This window comes from Periplaneta americana, chromosome 8, assembly GCF_040183065.1.
Source record: "Periplaneta americana isolate PAMFEO1 chromosome 8, P.americana_PAMFEO1_priV1, whole genome shotgun sequence".
Lineage (NCBI taxonomy): Eukaryota > Metazoa > Arthropoda > Insecta > Blattodea > Blattidae > Periplaneta > Periplaneta americana.
Genome location: NC_091124.1, coordinates 92716457 through 92740654, shown reverse-complemented (window position 1 = coordinate 92740654; position 24198 = coordinate 92716457). Strand labels below are relative to the sequence as shown.

The 24198-nt window shown below is 34.8% G+C and overlaps 2 protein-coding genes across 5 annotated transcripts in view; one reads left to right on the top strand and one right to left on the bottom strand.

Moving 5' to 3' along the window:
* LOC138704888 (uncharacterized) overlaps positions 1–24198 on the top strand; it is a 149110-nt gene that overhangs the window by 71970 nt on the left and 52942 nt on the right. The gene's annotated exons all lie outside the window — the stretch shown is intronic.
* sinu (sinuous) lies at positions 4783–22012 on the bottom strand. 3 transcript variants are annotated; one of them, XM_069833277.1, is made up of 4 exons: positions 21865–22012; positions 20955–21256; positions 14248–14403; positions 4783–10020 (listed from the first exon to the last, which is right to left on the bottom strand). In XM_069833277.1, the coding sequence occupies exons 2-4, from the start codon at positions 21226–21228 to the stop codon at positions 9782–9784; spliced, it is 669 nt and encodes a 222-aa protein (XP_069689378.1). In that variant the 5' UTR covers positions 21229–21256; positions 21865–22012; the 3' UTR covers positions 4783–9781. The 3 variants fall into 3 exon arrangements, with proteins under 3 accessions (XP_069689378.1, XP_069689377.1, XP_069689376.1); XM_069833276.1 differs by having other exon boundaries at positions 21854–21874; XM_069833275.1 differs by lacking the exon at positions 21865–22012 and adding an exon at positions 21400–21532.

The following is a 24198-nucleotide window of genomic DNA, read 5'->3' as shown; positions in this document are numbered from 1 at the left end:
CGCTTGCTCGTTTCTTGGAGCTACAGGAAAGACGTAGAAATAGCGAGAATATGATGCGCGCGCAAGTGCATTCCTCCTTGGTCCGTCCTAGGTGCACATGCTTCTGTTGTGTGTTGTTGAAGCTCTGGTCCAAGAGCTACACCAACGACTATTTAACGTTACACAGAGCAGTATTGACAGCGGGAATGTGCTGTGATCTGCGAGTGCAATGTAATTGAGGCGGTAGCCGGAAAAGGGGCCCATGGGTCTATAGGCCCTTTTTTGGGAGAAAGTTTAATTCGATTCTCCGTGTTAAAATCTACTTGCTTACGTAGTTTCGTTTCAATATCTTGTAAACAGAGGGCAGGGTAGCTAATTGAATGAACCCATGCACTCTTACGTAGTTGTGAAAAGCAGCAAACATCAACACAGTCAGCTTGAGACAGGCACTGGAAGCAGTATAATTGTGTTGTGTGTAGCAGTTGTGATCTGTATGCAATCTGAATTGTTTCAAAATGGAATGAAATGAACATAAACGAAAAAAGAGGAGAGAGGACATGAAAATGAACTTAAAACGAGAAGGCAGAAAAATTAATAAAAAACATATTACGTATGTGCTATTGTTGAAGGTACGTTTTTGCAACAGTTATTTCTGCTGCCAGAAGGAATGTTTCTCCAAATTCACTGCTGATGAACGGGAAGATCTCTTCGAAATATTTTACAGTCGGCTAACAAAGTTATTGCAGGATGCTACAGTGGCAGGCTTGTTATCAAAAAAATCTTCTAGTCGTAAATGTAACTTAAAATCCCAAAAAAAAGTCATGAAAATACATGGACATATTCTCTGTGTCGACGTGGTGTTCAGCAAGAGGTGTGTCGTCAAATGATTTTCGGACTCTTCAAAATTTCTGCCAAAAGACAGAGTAATACAAGGGAAAATATTAAAAGGTGAAACATTTGAGGAAAAAGGAGGTTCTCATAAAAACAGACCATATAAAATGAACAACAATATAATGGGATTTACTGCAGTCCATCTACAATCGATTCCACATTGCAAGATCTAATATTGTCCACTACCCCAAACCTAAATATCAAGATTCTGTTTGGGTTATTCTGTGATTATTACAAAGAAAAGACTCGTGAAAAACTGAATGTGAAGTACAAAACATATTTCAAACATCATTGAAGAGAGCAAAGTTGCATTGGGAGAAAACTTCAATGAAGATGATTCTCAAAGTGAGTGTGAGTCCATCCAGGATGTGCACTAAAGTGTAAACTGCACTTTGAGTGAGTCCATTCTAGATTAATATTAAATAACCTGTAATCTGTACTCAATAGATATTCTTGATTCTTAAGTATTCGGTACAATTTATGTCGTAACTGTGTAAGAAATATAATTTTACTAAATTGGTTATGAAATTGTAAACCTCTGTAATGTGCGCCGTTCGATACTGATATTAAAATTTCTGCTAAAATATAATCATATTGAAAGTATTTTTATAAAATAAACTTGTTCTCTGGAAAAAGGGCCTATAAAATGGTTCATAAAATATATTATTTTATTAACACTATTAAAGTCGGAATGTATTAATTAACAAAAAACTTATAGACAAATATTATTGTAACAGTATGAAAATTGTCTTGATAAAAGTGCATCCAAATCGCAATGACATAAAAATAAATCTTTCAATCATTGTTTTCTCGAAACATGACTTTTGCTTATGGGCCCTTTTTCCGGCTACCGCCTCAATTGTATGAGCGGAATGCATATGTTAGCTGCTGTATGTAATTAATTCTTAAACATTAATTTGAAGTATTGCAATGAGTTCGGAACTGTGTGTCATTGAAACCTTATTATTAAATCCATTTTCCCAAAGGACTATTCAAGAGAAGACAGACATTATAGAGAATATGTGTACTCGTTCAGTGCGGCTCAATACAACAATGTGCATTGGTTGGCAGGGTCGAAAAAACTAAATAAACTGTTTTGTTGGCCATGTTTGTTATATTATATCGAACTTCTACATCTGATAAGCAAATATGATCCATGACTCATAAGGATTTCATAATTATAAAATAAATTATTTATGTGGGTCTGATTATTTTTATTAATTATGAATTATTATATCCTCCCATCTTCCCCTATGAATAAAAGAGCAAGCCTAACTTTCGTGACTAGCATTCGCTCCTGCTGACAGACACTGTCGGCATTGCTTTATTGTATTATAACATCCATATAAGCTAATTTATAATACTCTCGTGGTACTGCTCCAGTAGCTACAGCACGGACTTGTAATCCTGTCCACTCGGGTTCTCCAGAAGCTCCAGCTCCCTTGTAACATCCCAACAATCTCCATCACCTTCTCAGTTCATCACGGGTGTAGCATAGACCAACCTCTTATGGCACACAGTGGGAAACAACTCTGTTGGTAAACTGATCTACACACCTGGCTTCATATGGTTGAAAGACGAACAGTCAAGTACCCGTCATTAGCAGACAAATAATTATAATAGTCCTGCGGCATATCTTTTGATGTTTGATTTTGCATTGAGTATCGTTAAGGTTCTGAATAATACTGCGGCATTAATGAAACTGAAGGGACCGGGACTCAGCAACACTTTATCACTTCATATTGAACTAAGGTCATAGGTCACTGCTAGGCAGGGTCTAATTTCTTATTGTTTAAACTGTGACCTCAGTATCCATTTCAAAGACTTGGCAAAACAAAGTTTCCGGTCATAAATCATTTCCTTTCGCCAGTAATAATATACGCGTCGAAGTAAATAATTATTAAACATATGTGCATTTTGTTAATTTTTTTTTTTTCTTGGCTGAATGAAGTGACTACTGTTCATGGTTTCAGTCTGTATGAAAGGATTAACATTCCGAAGACATGTCCGAATTTTTATATTAACTGATGTATGTGTATAGTATATTTCATGGTAATAGCAAGCATCATTAGTTCCATCGTCATCAACAGTACCATGTCCACGAAAATCACATAGTGTTGCGGTTCGTGAAAAATGACCATTTCGAACCCTGAACATAACCCAACACACGAAGTAGAAATATAGGAACCAATAAACTGTAGGAGCAAAGAACGATTTTGAGTTATTTTTGATAGAGTTATCTTGTATGGAATGAAGCAGTGATGTATGGTGACATCACATTTAAGTAACCGCCTCCTGTATCCATGCAACATCTGGACTGTAGTTCGACTCTTACTGCCTACATATAGGCAGTTGCTTACCCAAAAGCAGTTCACAACACGCAACTGGAATGTTTAATGAAAGAATATTTCTTCTTTAGAAACAGAACAGAATCACCACATACAAACTAGCTCCATTTACGCAAAATCTCGCACTAAATTATTGGTAGAAACAGTGTATCAAACATCACCCTCTCTTTGTCCTTCAAGGGTACTTGCTGATGCTCACTATGCAACGAGATCAGATAAGCGCATGCTGGAATGGATGGAAGTAGCCTACAGCCACATTGTAAGATAAAATAACTATTTACTTAAAATCCTGCAGCTTCTCCATCCTGAGACCTCTTGATATTTGTAGAGAATTTAAAGGCGATTGTTTGGTAATAATAAGGATGCAGAACCTTGGTGTATAGTGAGTCATAATTGAAATTAAACATTTTTTGTAATTAATTGGTAGGTTTAGGTTTTAAAGAAAAGTAAACTGATACTAAATGAAAGATAATTTAATTGGCTTCATTTGAGCGAAGGTTCAATTTCCTGTGGTAAAAATTGTCGAGTTATTTGAAAATAACTCAAATCATGTGTATTGAATATCATCATTTTTGTCAGTATTTAAAAAATCGCGACGACTTTAAAAATGACTCGCTTAACAAAAAAAACATTGTTTGCCTCATATTTTCCCCTGTAGAATGCACTTAAAAATTACGAGAATAAAAATGGTGGATTTGGTTTTTCCCAAAATGTGTTCCATTTGAAGTGGGATGTCTCTTCTTAATTATTATTTGCGATATAGGATAAAGTTGCCTAATTCCGTGATACCCCTAATACTACGATATTTTTTTAAAATTGAATATCAGTCAAAATTTTGCCATTCGACCATAGCGCTAGACATTATTTTCGAAACAGTGCATCTTTCGCCTACTTTTGAGACATCTGTAAACTTTCTAGCAGGATACCCAATCCCGTAACATTCAGTGAAAAAAATGTATCACAGAATTAGGGGTATCATGGAATTCGGCAATTTTACCCAAATTAACTAAATTTAAAATATTTGTAAAAAAAAAAAAAAAAAAAAACATGTGTTTCTCTTTATAGCATATGGAATTATTATAAAATGATTTTAGGTGTGTTTGTTCAAACTTACAAACACTGTTTAAAATCAAATATGATTAACCAGTCGATTGATTAAAGGCATCTGGTTAACCAATCAAAATTTTTAGTCAATCGACAGTTTATTTCTTTTAAGTTACAACTATGAATAAAATTATGTATTAAAAGATATATCCTTTAACAGTAACAAATTGATTTAATTCAATAAAAATTATTAAAAAACACCAAACTGGACTTTCTATGGGACACTATGTGTGATTACCAACTTTGACACTGAAATTAACAGTTGACAGGCTCTATATGACAAGGACAGTGGGACTACGAAACGAAACCCCTATGCATGTGACTGGACATTCGAAATTGCGCGAATGTTAGTCATCCTGAAGAAATGTACCAGTTTGTGGTGAATAAGAGCCAAAAAATAAATAATAATTAAAAGAATAATAAAAATGAAAGATAATCAAAGGTCCTCCACTATACATTATTTTTTCGAGTTTTTATAATCTGAGTTTTATTTTCCAAAAAAAAAAATATATATATCAACTTTATAAACTGTAGGATCTAATGACAAAATTAATATAGAAAACAGAGCTGTTAATATGAAGTATTAACAAAATATTTTTCTTTACATAACACAATATCAAAAAACGTTAAATATGTATACCAAGATCTCAACCCATGGCAATTGCCTTGAGCCAGTGTTTTTATTATCTTACACTTTGCAGCAATGCAATCTTTCACAAACGGAATGATTGAAAATAATACAGAAAGGAAAAAAATATTTAAGCAAATCTATACATAATAAAAGCCATGCATCAAATGTTACAATATGAAGTTATACTTCAAAAGAGAATATACAGTAATTCCTGAGACTAGTTAAAATTTCTTATATGTAATATTTGAAAAGGTAAAGAAAAAAATGCCGTAAAACCTGAATACCTACTTTCGGGACTGCAAAGTATTATATTCAACAGATAAGTAATAAATTGTTCAATGGCCTTTGTTTTGACTTATATTGTATTATGTAACAATACAAAACTTATGCCTATTAAATAACTGCTGCTGATTTAAATATCTCTACATATTTTCAACACAATTGTGCCTCATAAACCGAGACTTATTGGTCTATACATTAGTCAGGGCTGCCATATAGTGAATACCTGGTTGAACTTTGCATTCATATAAATTATGATATGTCTCAAACCAATTCCAAGCTACCTTTAAAAATCTCATATGATATGCAGATATAAAGAGATTTCGTAAAAACATGCCGAAATAAGTTTTATCACATATGATCATTAGAACTCGGGATTTTCATGTAATTCCATATTCCATTTTTTCTCATTTACAAACGTAGGAACGACAAAATATATATATATATATAAATATTATGGAAGAGAACATCTTATCTATTGGTGGTTGAAAAACTCTGAGCTGTCTGTAGTAAAATGGTTTGCAAATTATTTTTAACAATCACTTTTAAAAGTTATATTTATTACGGTAACAAAATCTCATTTCTATATTTGCTAATAAGACTCAAATAAAAATAAAAATTATAGAATTGCCTCTTCTACAATAATTTTGCTAAAATAAATGTTGTAGAGATATAATCCTCATTATGATCATTAGAAATGGACAAATAAAATTAGTATGAGTGTATCTTAATGGCCATTTGCGCATTTTGTACACCATTTTGTGCAAGCAGCCATGAAGATAAAGTGTACTCTATTCAGTACATATTTCAAGGATTCTTCCTGCGTATTTATGTTGTTGTTTCCTAATGCCAGGCTTTGACAATAAAGTCATTTGACCTCTTGCACTCCAATATTGTTCAAGATATTGTCATGGTCAGCCACTGAAGTACAGATTTTTAAGGTGTTCCGAATCCATTTCTTGGTTTGAGTTGCACAATGGGCAGTTAGGGGACTGATATACTCCAATTCTATGCAGGTGTTTGACCAAACAGTCATGGCCTGTTGCCAATCTAAATGCAGCTACAGACGATTTGTGTGGTAAATTGGGAATTAACTGTGGATTATGATGCAGAGAGTTCCATTTTTTTCCCTTGAGATTGTGTTATCAAATTTTATTTGTTTAAGTCTAAGTACGTAGATTTAATAAATCTTTTCACAGAGTAATATGTAGATTTAGTAACAGGTCTGTAAGAAGCAGAGCTGCCCTTTGTTGCTAAAGCATCCGCATTCTCATTTCCCAGGATTCCACAATGAGATGGTATCCATTGGAATACAATTCTTTTCCATTTTGAATCTTGCGTACACTACTTTTAACACTTGAATATAAGTAACTGATTAACTTGCGGACTTACTCGTGTTAATTATGCAAGTCTGTGCAGCTTACAGCTGTTTCGGTGCCTGTCTGTCCAATGGTGTGATGAAGCACCGAAACAGCTGTAAGCTGCACAGACTTACAAAAATATTCTTTGTTCTTAACTTCTATGATAAAATGTCTAGCTTTCATTAATCAGGTAATATTGTCGTACTTTAATTTTTATTGTAATTGTAAATTTAATGTTAATTGTAATTTTATTGTTCATATTATAGTTGTAATCCCCTTGTAGAGGGGCAGAGAAGGCCTGACGGCCTTATCTCTACCAGGTTAAATAAATAAATACTAATACTAATACTAAATACTTACATAATTAACACGAGTAAGTCCGCTAGTTAATCAATTACAATTCTTTTATTGAGTGTTGTTAATTGAGAGAGCATTTTAGTTATTTCTGCTGTTTGAGATGAAGGTGTGTGTTTAGAGACTATTGATAGAATAGCTGCTTTGGAGTCTGACAATATAACTGCATTTTCAGTATTTCTTCTGTTAAATGTAGATTATACCTTATATTTAATAGAGTTAAAAGATTTGGTTTAATTTGTAAGTTTTCTTTTAAATTCAGGATGTTGATTTTCTGTTTTAATTCTTGAACCACGGATATGAAACTTTGAGTTTTAATCTACAGAGAGGACTATATGAATGCCAAATGTTTCCTGGTAATCTGATAAGATTTTCATATTGAATCAGTGCTTTTTCTTCTATTATAATTTTGATGCTGTGAGGAATCTCATAGAATCTATTGGAGTTGTTTTGATTCCACCAGTAATGAGCCTGAGAGCTTGGTTTTGAACATGTTCTATATACAAACAGTATTTGAACAATATGCTACTATATATTCATTCATTCATAGTGTTCTGCTCAAGAGAAGGTCTTTCACTGCAAAACCAGCATTCTTCAATCTTGCTAATAAATATATATATAGGCTAACATAAAATCCAGGCTCTATTGATCATAGTACACAAAAATCTATACTTTGATCCGATTGTGACAGTAACAGTTTCTACAAGGTCATGACTTGGCATTTATGAACTAACAATATTCCTCGATGTTGAACTCTTATATAACAGAATTATTATCATAAAAATAACTCTATTTTATTAAAAAATTTCACAGGTTACGAACCAGCTTCATGTACTACCATTACAAACATTTATCAACTGATCACCACATACTCAAATTGTAGTGTAGTTAAAAAATTTAAATCACAGTTCAAATGACAAAATGAATCTTAAATTAATGATAATGTGTGTGCGTGTAGTCTTTGTGAGAAAGTAAAAAAAAGTGTTACTGCAAAACAATTAGTGCAGTTATATTGTTGATTAATAAAGAAAAATTAAATTTAAAAAAAAAAACAAGTAAATTACTATATGACACTTGATTAATGCTACAGTTAAAAAAAAGACCAACTGATATTGTTGCTTAATAAAGAAAGAATAAGATTCGAGACTAAAAAAAAGAAACAGTAACTTATTATACAACAGATGAATATGACATTTGGTCCTTTGATTACTGCTACAGTTATATGCTTCTTAACATCCAAATTTAATAAAGTAGCTTTGAACTTGATTGTATAGAACAATCCATTCTATTGCAATTCTATTCCTTGTTCAATACTATTATAATCTTAATATACGAGGTGTGATCATTAAATTTCGATACTGTCTCTGTTGTGGGCGAAGAGATCACGTGATTGATACATGCGCATAGCAGTGAAACTAGACAACCTTGAAGAAACGTGACACAAAGTTTCAAAATGCTATCTTCATTGAGATCTGTGTTACACAGGTTTTCTTAGCACGTGCATCCAGCATTTGCGAAATCACGATAGACTCGAAACTGGAGCAGAGAGGCAACATCAAATTCTTCAGGAAATCGGCAACCAAAACCCATGGAATGTTGAAGCAAGCCTATGGGAATGAAGCAGCAAGTCGGGCGAGGTGTTTTGAGTGGCATTTGCATTTCAGAAATAGCAGAACATCGCTGGAGGACGACGAGAGGCCAAGTTAACCACACACGTGCAACACTGCCGAAAATGTCGAAAAAAATTAGACAAATTGTGCATGATGATTGATACATCACCATCAGAGAAATTGCTGACATCGTCAACATGTCATTTGGAGAGGTTCAAATGATCCTCACGTCCACATCCAAATGGATGCTCCATGACGACAATCCGCCAGCTCACAAAGCTCTCACAACACGTCAGTTTTGCACCCGTAACAAGATGGTCGTCGTTCCTCACTCCCCCACCATATTCACCAGATTTGGCCCTCTGCGACTATGTTTTGTTTCCAAACATGAAATTCAAGGTAAAGGGTCGTTGTTTTGGCTCTGTGGAGGAGATCCAATGTGAATAGCAGAAGGTGCTTGACAGGTTTCAAGAACGCGACTTCCAGGAGGCTTCCAAAAATGGCAGATGTGCTGGGATCAGTGTATAGGTGCCCAAGGGAACTACTTTGAAGGGGAGGCAGCCAAATTTAAATCGGGTAATTTTATTTCCATTTATGGGACAGATCTCGGAATTTAATAATCACACCTTGTAGCATGGTAACTTATACAGAAAATTTCCTGGTATTATAGTTCAATGAAGTATTTTGATATATGTACCACCATAAATCACATGTTGGAACTATATGTAAGATAAGAAAGGCATATTTCTGAAGAATAACGAAAGAGAATAAGGCAATTATGTTGACTGGTCTGAGCATTTCTTACAAAAATGTAGGCCTATACTTGGTCCCTACAAAATACACTTCACAGTATTGAGATGCCATCATTCTATACAATCCCTCTGTGTTACAAACACACAACAAAATAAAATCAGATCTACTTTTTATGAATTTCGGAATAACTGAAACACTTGTACTCAAAATGTATCATACTACATATGAACTCCCAAACAAGGGAATTCTACACATATGTAATTTACAGGTATTTCATTATAATGTTATCTTGATTTAATGTACCAAGTGTGTTCATAAAACTATCCGAGCATAATCATGGTACTTTCATTTGACCTCTGCAGCACTCTCATTCTTTGTACATAAAATATCATATTTTTCTGGACGGATATGACAAGCATGAACACATAAATATTAAGTCTTCTGGTCATATAACGACCATTCAATACATCATTATGCTTTCGACTCTTGCTCCATGTCAAATCTTGTTTGAGATTCTTTAAGATATTCTCTCTTCTTTCGTTGAATTCTTGACTCCACAAGGAACATAGTCCCAGAGATAAATGCCATTACAACTCCTGCAACACCCAAACCAAACGCCCAGCCAAAGAAATTGTTGGCATGGCCTGGCATCCAACCATCTGTGTTCCCAAGACTTGCAAACACAATTACAGCTATACCACCACTTACACCTAAAAAGATATCAATCAGTTAGTGTTAAGCATATTACATACATACATACATACATACATACAAAGTCACTACTATTTTCTATTTACTAGAATGCAACGATTAATGCAAGGGACAGGCCAAGGGGGAACTTCCCATGGAAATTTGAATTATGTTTCATTTAATGTAACACTCACAATTGCCAAGATTATATCAGCATCGCCAATGTGCCGGAATTTCGTCCTGCAAGAGTTCTTTTACATGCCAAAAGTGAAGTATGTTACTTTGAGATTTCACCGTAACATTTGGCGAAAAATTGAAAATTATTAAAACGGGTAAACCATGCTCCAAACACTTAACAGTAGTCCACAAATCTAAGTCAGAAGAATATCCACGACATTTTTCTGCAGTTGAATGGTTAACTGGATATGAAAAGAAAAACAAATTATTATGTTGGCCATGCTTATTTTCTTCTGAAGGTGGTGTCTGCAGTAAAACAGGATTTGACGACCTTAACCACAGCAATGCAGAGGTATAAGAAAACCAAGTCCAATTTTCAGTGCTTCTTAAAATTAAAAATGTTCGGGCATCAGAGAGTAGACGTCAGGCTTGATGACAAATTGGGTGGGAGCATCAATAACACAATGAATTTGTGAAGAGAAATAGAGAAATAGTGAAATAATTAATCGATGCTGTGATCTTCCTCGCTAAACAAAATCTTCCTTTCCGAGGAAACGACAGTAGTAAGTCCCTAAATAGAGGTAACTTCTTTAAATTTTTGGATATTCTTAGAAAATACGACCCACTTTTGGACAATCACAACATTCAACAGTTTTCCATGGAACCTTTCCAGCTGTACAAAATGATGTCATTAAAGCTGTTTTTGATATAATAAATTAAATAAAGAAAGAGATCAGAGAGACAGGCTTCATCACTGTACTTCTTGATGAAAGCTATGATGTGATAATCTAAGTTGTCAGTTGTACTTAGGTATGTCTTAAATGGTGCAGTTTATTAAGATTTGTGGGATTTATTGATTGTGGTGCAGACAGAATGTCATAAGGTTTGTTCACTCACGTTACTAACTTAGTAGAAGAATATGAGCTTCCAGACAAATTAGTAAAGTAAATATGACATTGCAGCTGTGATGGCAGGCCATTTAAGTGGTTACAGAAGAGAGTTTTACCATGAAGCCCTTTTTACCCAATGTTGTGTCCATACCTTGAATCTTGTCTTGCAACAAAATATGACATACAACAAAGAATGTAGAATATTTTTTTCAAACTCTTGGCCTTTCTGCATTTTTCTCAAAGTTGTCCAAAAGAATAACTGCCCTTCAAGAGTTTGTTTAAAAAAAAAACAGGAGGAGAAAGTGTAAGGGATAGTAATTAGCTCTTATCCTGCTTCCAAAAGTGATCATATATAGAGTGAACCATAAGTAATGTCATTTCAGGAGTTATTCTTTGAGATATTTCAAATGAAAAAGTTTATTACAATTTTGCTGGTTTTTGCTTCCTTTTAGAGGTAAAAATTGTTTTATATGAAACATTTCATAAAGTGTTTTGGGAAAGCCATTGATTTAATTCCCAATATGATCAGTCAATTTAAGACAGCAATGCAAAAGAATTTTAGTTTTGTCCTTTAAATGTGCAGAATTTTGATCTGAAAAATGTAACTTTTTGTTCTGAAAAGAAATTTTAAAATGCTGCTTCTGTTTCCGTTCTGTTTTCTTTCAATCATTTATTATCAACAGTAATCTCACTAAAGGTTTTGATTTATCTAGAGAAAATCAAAACTCGAGTGGGATTTAATTGACTATTACACAATTAGAAGAAAATATATAAAGATTAGAAGTAACAAAGTACTCCAATACAATAAAATATTAATTGACTTACGAAAATACAACTGTCTTCAAATGTATTATTGTACCATCTCAACATTACGCTAGATGGCAGTAGTGTTTTATGATTATGTTATCAGTTGTGCCAACTATGGAATCTTCATTGAACTCTGTGGATGGTTACTAGTCAAGAAGGCTTTGTTGATTCAGTTTCATTTTTATTAAAACATTTGCATTCCACTTCAATCATCTGGATCCCAGTAATCAACATCAATTGACAGATGATTTTCAATAAATCTTTGTATTAAACAATCTCTGATACGTGACTATCCATAATATCATATAGCAGAAGCTATAACAAACATAACCTAAATAATATAAACAAGTGTTAGAAAAGTTTTAATTAGGGATAATGAAATAAACAAGAAGCGTTTTAATTAACGATGATGAAATAAAAAATAAACATGAATAATTTTAACTGAAACAATTATTGAAAGTACAATTTTCAAATTTGAATGTTTTAGTGGTTGGTGATTCAGTTGATGTTATATTGGACGTGTGCGTAAAAGAAGTGAACTCGATGTACATGGTGTATCACTCAACTTATTCAGGATTTCCGAATGGTGCTCTTCATATATGACCAGTGATCTTTATTAATTCTTGTTCTTGAATGCCAATGCGAGTCATATTTGAAAGTACTATGCATCGACTGGAGTGGTTTGTAATTTTCTGTTTTTTGACGTCCAGACCAGTGCAGTTTGAAATGTTGGCAAATAAAGAAACAAATGCTAGGGTAGTGATAAAAATAAACAAATGCTAGGGACGCGATAAAATTAAACAAATGCTAGGGACGCGATAAAATTGTGCGATAAGCAGCCATGATTGGTTGAAAGACGTCATTTCGTACTGCTTTATTGGTCAAAAGTAGTGTGACGTAGTAAAAGTGTAATAGTCATAATAAACTGCTCTCTTAAATTGACTGAGCATATTAAGAATTAAATGGCTTTCCCAAAACACGCTATGAAATGTTGCACATAAAATAATTTTTTCTCGAAAAGGAAGGAAAAATGAGTAAAATTGTATTAAACTTCTTTGTTCGAAATATCTCAAAGAATAATCCCCTGAAATTAATGACATTACTACGGTTCACTCTAAAATAAATAAATAAATATATATATATATATATATATATATATAATCTAAAAACAATGAAGAGTTCCATAACGACCTACAGTGTGGGCCAAAAAATGCGATAACTATACGAAGCACGGCATCATTTTTTTGTATTACTGTACATGCGATAATCTGGAAGACTTACGCTTTTCTTTGTCAGGTGTTGGGGGTGAAGCTTCTCTAACCATGCCACTATTCTGTGCTTATTGTCAAGGACCCCCGGCAGGTTACTGACCTCCTGTACAGTTACTTCTTCCAACCCTCTTGCATTTTTGTTCATTTAATTTCAGTTTTGTGCTAACAAGCCAATACAGTGATAAAGGACAGTGGGAGTAGAATAAAATTGTGAATAATTGTAGTGTAGTGTCAATTTAGTTTCATGTTTTCGTTTACTTATTCTGAGTTTTGTGTTAATATGCCAATACAGTGTTAAATAACAGTGTGAATAAAGTGCGATTTAATAAAAAAGCCTAGATGACCAGTTTTATCATGGAAGAGTAGCTTCATTCTTTTAATGGAGCAATGAAACGCCAAAGTCGTAAGGTCATAATGTTTTTAGACAATGCTACCTGCCATCCAAGGATTGATTTGTCTAACATGAAGTTAATCTATTTTCCATCAAACACAACTTCAGCTACGCAACTGATGGGTCAGGGCGCAATTTACAATCTGAATTGATGCAGGACGCAAAGGAAATCCCACAACGTTCCCTTCAAAAAAAAAAAAAAAGAAGTCGCGGGAATACACTTTAAAAGAAATGTGGGGCCCAAAAAACTAGGGCACAGAGAGAGGGAGAGAGAGAGGCTGCAATTACGTAAGTTAATAATTATGAAAAAAAAATTCACTTTGCATGTACTGTAGTAACTTTTGTTTCAAATTATTTCATTGTGTTCTTCCTACAGTCTATTCTTAGTTTTGCCAGAACTCAACTCTTTGTAAAACAAAAACCTGTGAAAATGGAAAAAAAATTCTGAAACAATTGCGTTTCATTTTAGGGAGGTTTTACTGTATAAAATAAGGGAACATTATGGATCCTGGAAAACTGAAGAGACCGAAAATATGGTACAAGTAGTGGGAAAACCTAAAAGTGGTTTTGAAATGTAACTGTATTACCAAATTTAGCAATATTACACTGTGTGCATTGGAAAACAGAACTCATAAATACGTGTACAGTAAGAATTTCACTAATTCATTAGATCAATAAAATGAAAGGACATCTGACATCAAAAATACTTACCAGCAGCCATTAGAAGTCCACTTATGACCAAGGAAAGTAACACAAAGTATTTCTGCTCTGGCCCAAAACACAGGAAGAAGATTAAGACGAGTATCAATGCAATAAGAATGAAGATGAAGCACAATGTGAAGAAAACCTGCGTCACCATCATAAAGGCTGTGGAAAAAAAAGCAGATCATTTTTTCAATAGTGACAAAGATATATATTTAAACATATTTGATGCAGAAATGTGATTTCCAAATCTTAAAACTAATGGGCCACATAAGTACTATGCATTAAAATGCAGTCTACAAAATGCCAAAACTGTAATATCATTGTCAATATCGTTTATTATTTGTTTCATTTCTTGAATGTCTTAGCTCAATTAAACATGAATGGAACAAGCTCGAGAAGATAAAAATAAATTCACTTACGCATATATTGTAAATATAATAATTATTGTTTAAACTTGTACATACACATTGGGCAGGCTATTTCACTTTCTGACATTTGGTTTCCAAACATTCAGTGCCAGAACTATTGTTTGTTGTTTAGTCAACAGGTTTGAACCTCGTGACACCAACAAGGTGTCACTCATGAGGAGGGACCGGATTTGTAGGTTTTTATCTATTTTTTTCCTTGCTTCTGAAGTCCTAATTTCTTCAAGACTTTTCTGAATCATGATCATAGGAGTCATATATGTGAATTCTGTTAAACCTAAAAAAACCTAAATTGGACCTTAGTACCTAAAAGAACATAAATCATTGCTGATAAGCATTATCCTAGATTTACTGAGTGAGAGAGAGAGAGAGAGAGAGACAGAGAAGAGGGGGAGGGGAGGGGAGGGGAGGGGGAGAGAGACACTCACTCTCGACGTGGAGGAGACTGCCTCAATCCCTAAGGCAAAATCTGTACTTAGCAGTGACAACATCTATGGCTACCTTGCTTTCCTCAAGGCACATTTTAGGACCTTACAAAATGTGAGTACTTGGAATCTTCATCGCTACAATTGAAAGATGCAATTGGTGTCACTGACTCGCTTCTACAGAAACAAGTACCAGGACCAGTGGGTGAAGCCGTCACATTAAAACTGAAAAAAGTATTGCAGAGGAATCCAAGGTTTGAAAAAATGAAAAATGTGTGCTCCATTCTCCAGGGGGGGAAGCTTCAATTGTAAGTTGCCGTGGGTACCTGCTGTAGTGGTAGCAATGAAATTTGCACCTATAATGTCATGTGTTGACAAAAGAACTGTACTATAAATAATGTTAAAGGGGAAGAAGCAAACATTTCGAATCTTATAAATTTTGATAAATAGTTTGGTTCTTGAAAAAGTCAGTTTCGTGATCCATGTTGCTTTAATATATATTTATTTTTTAAGAATAATTGTAAGGATACATTTTTAATGATTGGGCAGTTTTTGCGACCCCTTCCACAGGTTGGACATAAAACCTATTCCAAAAATCTAAAATGATCTTTTTAAAAACCTAAAAATCCGATCCCTACTAATGAGCCATAAGGCAATTAAGCCAGGAGATAATGAGGTAGTGTAGTCAGTTCCTTTCCCCCTACATTGCATACATCACTGACTAGTAACATATTACACTAATCAGCTATGTCGCTTTGGCAAGAGCAGCCCAATGGAACTGCCAGGCTATTTGTGTGAAATATAGATTTCAGCTTTGCTCTCATCTCAGAAGAACGCTGAGTGCTGTAAATATCTTTTCCGGTTGAGCTTCAACCCTTAGTACTTGGGTTCAGTGACAAGCGTGGAGACCACTAGAACAACAAAAACAAAAGAAAGAAATGTATATGAGTAAAAAGAGAGAATGTTGCTGAAATGAGGACATATAGCCTTAGCTACAATTGAATGAAAACACTACATGACATGAGCTTGAATCATGTGGAATATGAATCACTTAAAAGAGAGAAAAATACTGAACAGTGTTCACTAGCAGCAGTCGTGACCAAATAAAATATATACACACACAGTTACTTACACCTTTGATTGAGATTCTGACAGATAGGTACAGCTATTATCAGGCAGTACATCTTGACAATATATCAGACCAAGAAAAATTGTTTGTATACACATCTTAAGTCTGATTAGTGAAATATGTTACTAGTCAGAGATGTATGCAATGGAGAAGGAAAGGAACTGACCACCCTACCCCACTATCTCCTAGCTTAGTTGCCTTATGCGTGATGTCTAACCTATATCAGAATTAGGCTTTTGGGTATTCTGATCACAGTTACTGTGAAAGCCTAAAAACGGTAATTTGATAGAAGACGGGCAAAATCCAACATGGCTGACGAAAACTACAAAAAAACGTTCTGCCAACTATGAAGTCCAAATATCACCAAACATCGCAAAATCAAAGATGAAAAATCAAATACATATTCATATTTTTAAAGAAGAACAAGCCCTCCAGAAAAATGAAAATATATTTAATTTTTTTCCTTTGATTCTTTTGGAGTTTCGTGACGTTCGAACTTCATAGTTGGTAGTACTTTTCTGGCAGTTTTCGTCCGCACTTTACCCCCAAAAGTCACTAAAACACAAAACAAAACAAAATAATTTATCACCTTATCAAATAAAATTCAATTCTCATTGACGTCTTCATCGACAACCACTTCACTTCCAGTATAAATGACACAGGCTTTAAGGCAATCTAAATTTAAACCATGCAGGCAACAAAGAACTAAACCAACACTTTGTCGTACAGTCAACTGTGCATAAATAAACCACGTCTTTACACTGAATGAAATTCTCTTCGAACACTTATTACACCTTAACATGTACAGAAAATTCAGTAAATAATTCCTTTAAACCACAGAAAAACAGTTTTCTCCTCAACATTCAACACACTCCTTATTCACCAGCGAAAGAACTAAACCAAAATCGTCACAAAATTTAATAAATGATTTCAGAACACGGATTCCTTCCTTTCCCTCTTACTTCAAAATTCCAACCTTGTGCACACAAAATAGATCATTGGCACTGAAAAGTGGCTTTTCATAAGCATGACGATGCGCATTCCACAAATGCAGACAAATCTACAATGTAACACCACTCACGTCAAACAACCAGGAACTGACAACATCATTATCCATTCAAAATTAATGAAAATTCTAGAATAAATTACAACTATAACCAATCAAATCGAAAGAAAATCACAAAAATCATAACATGACAAACTTTCAATAGCTTTAGCCATCAGACACAACATAACACCACTCACTTCAAACAACCAAGAACAACTGATAACGTCATTATCCATTCAAAATTAATGAAAATTCTAGAACAAATGACAACTATAACCAATCAAATTAAAAGAAAATCACGGCGACACCTAGTATAAAAATATAGAACTAACATGTAAAAGTCACTAAAAGATCACTAACATTTAACTCTGAAATAAAAAAGTTGGTAATACTTACTATATTCAACCAAGTGCCCGTCTTCTATCAAATTACCCTAAAAACTCATAAGTTATAAGAACTTAGGACAATATATAATTGAGAAATAACAGAAAATTTACTTTTCGAACACTGATGTTACTCAATTTGATCATTTTTATCACTGAACACTGAAATGTAAAAGTCTTTAAATGTTTTAGGGATATTATAGTCTACGAGATTCATAATGTCAGATTTCTTATGATCTGATACTTTCACTTATCTTTGATATGCTTGCTTCAATTTGCGTGACACTTTTTATTACTGAGACAGTTTCTTTTTGTTTACTATTACTTTCTTGCACTCTTCTTGTTCGTAAGGTGTTTTGATAAAACAAAAAAACAAGACCATGGGATTGAAGACCCCAATAATTTTCAAATATAACTTTTCTCTAGTCATCAGGTATTTTTGTGATCACTGAAGTCTTCATTTTTTCCCACAAGGTGAACGCATCTTTCGTTCTAGAAAATTTTGCCAAGAAACCACACTAGTTAAGAACAAATTAACATGATTGTTCATATTTTCGCTTGCCATGTAAGTAGAATAATATTGTAATTTATTTCATATTATTGTAATAATGCATAAAAGTGAAAATGATGTGGTTGAGCGTATGGTAGTCGCCATTAACGAAAAATCAGTATTAACTTAGTCCCATGTGTAGTATGTGAAATATATATATATATATATACTTATACTTGACTTCTAGTCATGTAAACAAAAGAAAAATTTAGTGTCGGCACAAATATCACACTGAAATAAGAGTAGAAAGTTGCTGTGAAAGTAGGGCCAGCAGAGAGGTATGGGCAGGCAGGATCGCTCTGCAGAAGTGGAAGGGGTAGGCGGCAGGGACGGACAGCACATATACAGTATCTCATTTCCGTGCATTTCCTTACAGATCACAGAGAAAAAGAGAGTTTTCATAAGGTCGAATCAGTTATAGGTTTGGTTAGTTTAGGCTTTTGGTATGCCTTGGAAAAAAAGATACATTCTTAGACAATTCTGAGTATATGCAAATCATACTAAAATCCTAAACTAACCTAACCTGTCACTGATTCGATCTTACGAAAACTCGCCTCTTCTCTGTGATCAATATGGAAATGCATGGAAATGAGATTGTGACTCCACATGCCACTTACCCCTTCCACCTCGACAAAGCAATCTCACCTGCCTGCACCTCTCCACCGGTCCCACTTTTACAGCAAATTTCCACTCTTATTTCAGTGCGAAATTGGTATCAGCACTTAATTTTTCTTTTGTTTGTGGTATGTATGACTCGACTAGAAGCCAAGTACATAAAAGCATTTGTATCTTAATGTGGTAATGTAATTGTAAAGAAATATCATTATTTCTTCTCTCAGATTCGTTTGATCATTAGATAATGGGCTATTATGAAGGACGTGTCACCCAAACATTTGCGACTTTTTTATGCCTTATACTAAGCGCAGTAAAATGTGCATTTCGCGTTTATTTTAAAGTGTTCTACCTCTTCATTTCACGTGTTTTTAGGTTATCTGAAACACCAGATATTTTAACATTTTTCCAGTGAATTTATCAATAGAATTTCATTATTTTTGCAATCCTCGTTCTTCAAATTTCTATTCCTGAAAAACAGCACTTCTTGACAATTTTTCTCTCTCAAAATCGCGTGTTACACATCCTTCATAATCTCCAAAAAACGAAATGCCAATCAGACGTCAGTTCTGTGTGGTATGGGGAGATATCGAAAGGTACGGTTTGTTTACGGCGATCATCGCCGGGCGCACATCGCCAGCAATTGTCGCTGGAGTTGCTAGCAGTTGAAATGAATGGACACGGTTTCTTTACAGCGAAGATCGCCAGCGCAGTTCGTTTAGACGCGGCGCAGATCGCTGGAGGTTGCTTTTGAAGCAAATTCAGGACGCACATTGCCGCTTTCGTGTTCAATAATCGATATTTAGACAAGGTCATGTTGTAATATCGAATATCTAATCTGTACACGTTAACCACGTCTGTACGTTTTGGCTGCAAAACAAATCAAGACGTTTTGTAATTTTTCGCGGTCTGAAGACGAAATTATTATTGAATATGTGTCACAACATAATGCTCTTTTTAATATGAGCTTGTGAATTAATAAACAAATTAAACAATAAACCCTTACATTACATATTACATTTTTATCACGCCCGAGCCCCAGAGAATTTCGTTCAGTGTTGAGTAAGGGGGAAATTCTCTCTTCTGTAAGTTTTCTGTGACTAGGCCTACCTAAGTACTTACGCGGTATTCTGAAATATAGCGGGTTTTTTTTTTTTTGTAGAGATGTAGTTGATCGTATATACAAGGCATAATAAAAGCCCAAACGAACCAAACCTAACCTATCACATGTTCGTACATGTAAAGTGTATAAGCGGATTACGAAGGTAACTACCTCAGCGCTAGTTTAGCCAATTTTTTTTAATTATTGTTTAGAATACACCATGTAATGTAATACAGTATCATAATAATAATAATAATAATAATAATAATAATAATAATAATAATAATCAATTCATAACCTGAGTTACTGCCAATCTTTCAACTGGAGTTACGGGGGTCTTGACAAAATTTGTAGGTAATTTAACATTGTCATTTTCAATTAAACTCAAAACATAATCAAACTGGTCAGGTGAGAGTCTGAAATATTCCTTAAATTTTGTAGCGTTTTTATAAAGATGTCTCATTATCAATGTGTTAAAACAGAATTTTGTAAACCTATTCCTGAATATTTCATTAGTCCGTAGCTTGTTCCTTTTATAATACGCATGCGAGATTTTGATATCGTCATCTCCCTCTTCTAGAATAAATAGCAACTTCATTATCTTGGATTTATTCATTATAATTTTTAGGTTATGTCCGTGGCCTACATTAATTTACTTGACCATATATAGTAGATGAAGGAATAAACAAATGAGAATCTACAGCGATGTGCGACAATAAAGAAACCACTTCTCGGCGATCATCGCCAGCGTTTATAATCGCCGGCGATGTGCGTCCGACGATGATCGCCATAAACAAACCGTACCTGAAGATTGACCATGAATCCCTTATGAATGACAAATATATTATAAGATTTGTTTCAGTCTTATTCAATATATTGCGTGCTTTGTTGTTCCTCACAGTGGAAGGTCTCAGATTTCAACAAATGTAAGAGAATGAGGAGGAAAAAAAGTCAGTTTTTATCTGTAAGCTACTACTGTACGTCTGCAAATGAGAAATGTTTATAATTAATTATACATAACTTTTTCTGTTAAACTTACGTGGCAAAAGGAACCCTCGAATTTCATCATAACCTGTCGTGAAAGGATCGTAAACCCATCTGCATCCCACGAAAAATCTCTTTTGATAGCTATCCTTTGGATCTGCCAGAGATCGGAAACAATGTGACCACAGACCCAGACGATCAAAATTGGCTCCTGTTATGCGAGGATCGCTAACTAGCCATGCAGGTGCACAAAATGCAACAAATATGCACACAAGTGTCACTACAAACGTGCCAACAGCGACGTTCCCTGCCAAACTACGTTTCTTCATTTTTATTGCTCTTGGGTCCTGATTTTTCCTGTAAAGATAGAAAACATTCATGTAACAAACAGGTAGCAAGGTAGCATTTACCCTACAAACACTTTAACAGTTAAAAAGTGATTTTAACCTATTTTTAAATAAATACTAGGCCTACTACAAATACAATAATTCAGATCGTACTGAGTCCTTTGTACTGGATTTCTGCGTTCTTCCGGAGTCTTGAAGATATATACATTGCGACTGCTTTCACGCGACATCCTGTTGACTGCGAAGTTCACTTTATCAGTAACAGTACTGATAACCTACTACACAGGTGATAAAAAGTAGGAAGTGCCTGGGAAGGGCCAATAGTAAACAAATGCACGAGCAAAGGATTTTGAATAGATTCCTTCGATAAATTACGGGAAAATGAATTTATTATTAATATGAATTAAATATAGACTAATATGTGTATTTACTGCAAAAAAAATATGAAATATGCTACAATGAACAACAAATAATGTACCTGCCTAGTTGTTGTGTGTGTTATATATTAAGAAACACGTTACTATGTTTAGATAAAACATTCACTTTATTATTGAGCCAAAAACAAAAATAATGTATTTATAAGCAATTAAGTTTATTTTATAATTACATTTTTCTTACCTCGCCAACGCCCAAATCAAACGCAGGTGGTATGCATGTCTGAGTGCGTCTACTCAGGTATTAACCAGTTTCAGATTAGCAATGTTACCAACACGTTGAAACAAAACTTTCCCGTTTTTGCCTTGGTCATGCCTTGGTGAGATTATGTCACTAGAGGAGATGTAAGCACAGTCTAATATGTGATGTAAGTATACATGGGAATGGGAACGCCTACACAATTGGGAAATGAAATTTTTAAGACGTCACTCTCCTTCATTGTTTCTCATAATTAAATGCAAGGCCAACGAACAAGATAGTATTTTCCTTGACTTAACTTTCATAATTTGATTGTCATGACGTCCGTTGGAGAATAGACGGTTGTCATGTACTGAGTCATATGGAAATTATTTACAGTAGCATAGACAGTTCCAATTATTGTCGTATTGAGAGCAGTATAGTTATACAGAAAAATATACTGTGCATCAGTGGCGGCACATTAATTTAGTACCTTAAAAAATTGCAACATTTTTTATTTAGGAACGAGTTCATGTTCACGAAAAAGTAATATTTGAACTTAAAATAAGACTATAACAATCAAATAAATCCTCACCCATCGCAATGATGTAGAAGAGGATGGTGTTCTTGTTGAATGTTTCTAGTGAAAATCCACTCTCTCCCTTTTTGTTGACGCATACTAGTTGAATTCAAAGTTTTTTTCCTCACACGGTCACACGTCATTATGCCTTTCAGTATTCCTCCTGAACGCAGTGTTGAGTTCTCCCCTGATGTATTTTTTTTATCAAGCATTGATCAAGCATCATGTTGAATTCTTATGAATTATAGATTCTTCGTATTTTTTCAGTTATTTGATTTAGATTGTAGGTTTGTTTCTGCAGCGAGTTTGTGATGGTTTGACAATTGTTCAAACCTCAACTATTGCGCTTGATCTGAGATGATTGGTTTGAAATTAATTTCAAATCATCCCTACAGGAACGCTAGTCACGTGACGGGGCGGAGCCGTGACCCCTAATAAAAGGAGCATCTCCGCAGCCCCACATCAGAAGCCCTCTTATCTTCAAACTAACTGCTTCTCATCTCCCCTTATCGCTTCAATCTCTCACAATTCTCTCCTACTACAGTCCCACCTTCGACTCCCGCACTCATCCCGGCTTGCTCGCTCAACCCTAGTCCTTTCTTCAAAACTCCTCTGGCGTCGGTATGTCGCGAGCTACGGCTTGTTGATCCTCCGACAATAGAGTCTGCCGTTTCCCCGTCCCCGCTACTGGTGTCGGAAAGTCGCGAACTACGACTTGTTAGATCCGTGATGCGAGAACTAACCAACTAGTTGATTCCATCTCTCCCTCGTTATCCCGCTACAGGTGTCGGAAAGTCGCGAACTACGACTTGTTAGATCCGTGATGCGAGAACTAACCAACTAGTTGATTCCATCTCTCCCTCGTTATCCTGCCCCCCCCCATTGTACCACATCTAGGCAAGCCGACTTTTTCCACCCTAGTCACTCCCGTTACCCCTGCCTTCATCTCACACAAATCTTACTTTACTATCATCCATCGTAAATCTCTCCACATCGCAGTCTCAGGACGAATTTATAAATTACAAATTTATATCCTACCTCTAGAACCAGGGAAAATATATATATCTGACCTCTTCTTGTTAATAAACAAATATTGTTAGTCTTCCTTTTCTTCACTATAATAACACATCATCCCCCTTTAAGCTTCGATCTTCTTGTTCTGTCACTACCTTTTCCCCCTCTTTATACACCTCGACGACACGCCAAAGGGATGTCAGCGGAGACCGGTACACAACAGTATTCATTTTGGAGGAAGTATTCGTACAAATCACTGCTGAAAGTCTGCGTGCACCTATTCCTATTCTCTTTCCTGTTCTTGGCCTTTCATCAACTCAATAACTTGCAATAACACGTTTTCCAAGGGTTTAATTATAATTATTTGTATTATCCACTGTTCATGTTATATTATATTATCTATTATTGAGTTATTTTACGACGCTGTATCAACATCTCAGGTTATTTAGCGTCTGAATAGAATGAAGGTGATAATGCTGGTGAAATGAGTCCAGGGTCCAGCACCAAAAAGCTACTCAGCATTTGCTCGTATTGGGTTGAGAGAAAACCTTACAAAAAACCTCATCCAGATAACTTGCCCCAACCGAGGCCACTTGGTTTCACAGCAGTGGCGTATACTGGTTTAAGGGTCTGGGCTACCACTGACCCTATTATTACACAAAATATATTTTAAAAACCCTATAATAAAATTCCTTACATATTTATATGTGAATTCCAGACGTCTTGATTGGGACGAAAATACTTTG

Bases quoted from the DNA above. Each gene is read 5' to 3' on its own strand.
- sinu (XM_069833275.1), bottom strand. From the start codon at position 21,476: ATGTCGCGTGAAAGCAGTCGCAATGTATATATCTTCAAGACTCCGGAA. The intron at 21,257-21,399 runs GTACGATCTGAA...CTATCTTTACAG, and splicing joins AATCCAGTACAAAGGACTCA to GAAAAATCAGGACCCAAGAG. The intron at 10,021-14,247 runs GTAAGTATTTTT...ATATCTTTTTAG, and splicing joins TGGACTTCTAATGGCTGCTG to GTGTAAGTGGTGGTATAGCT.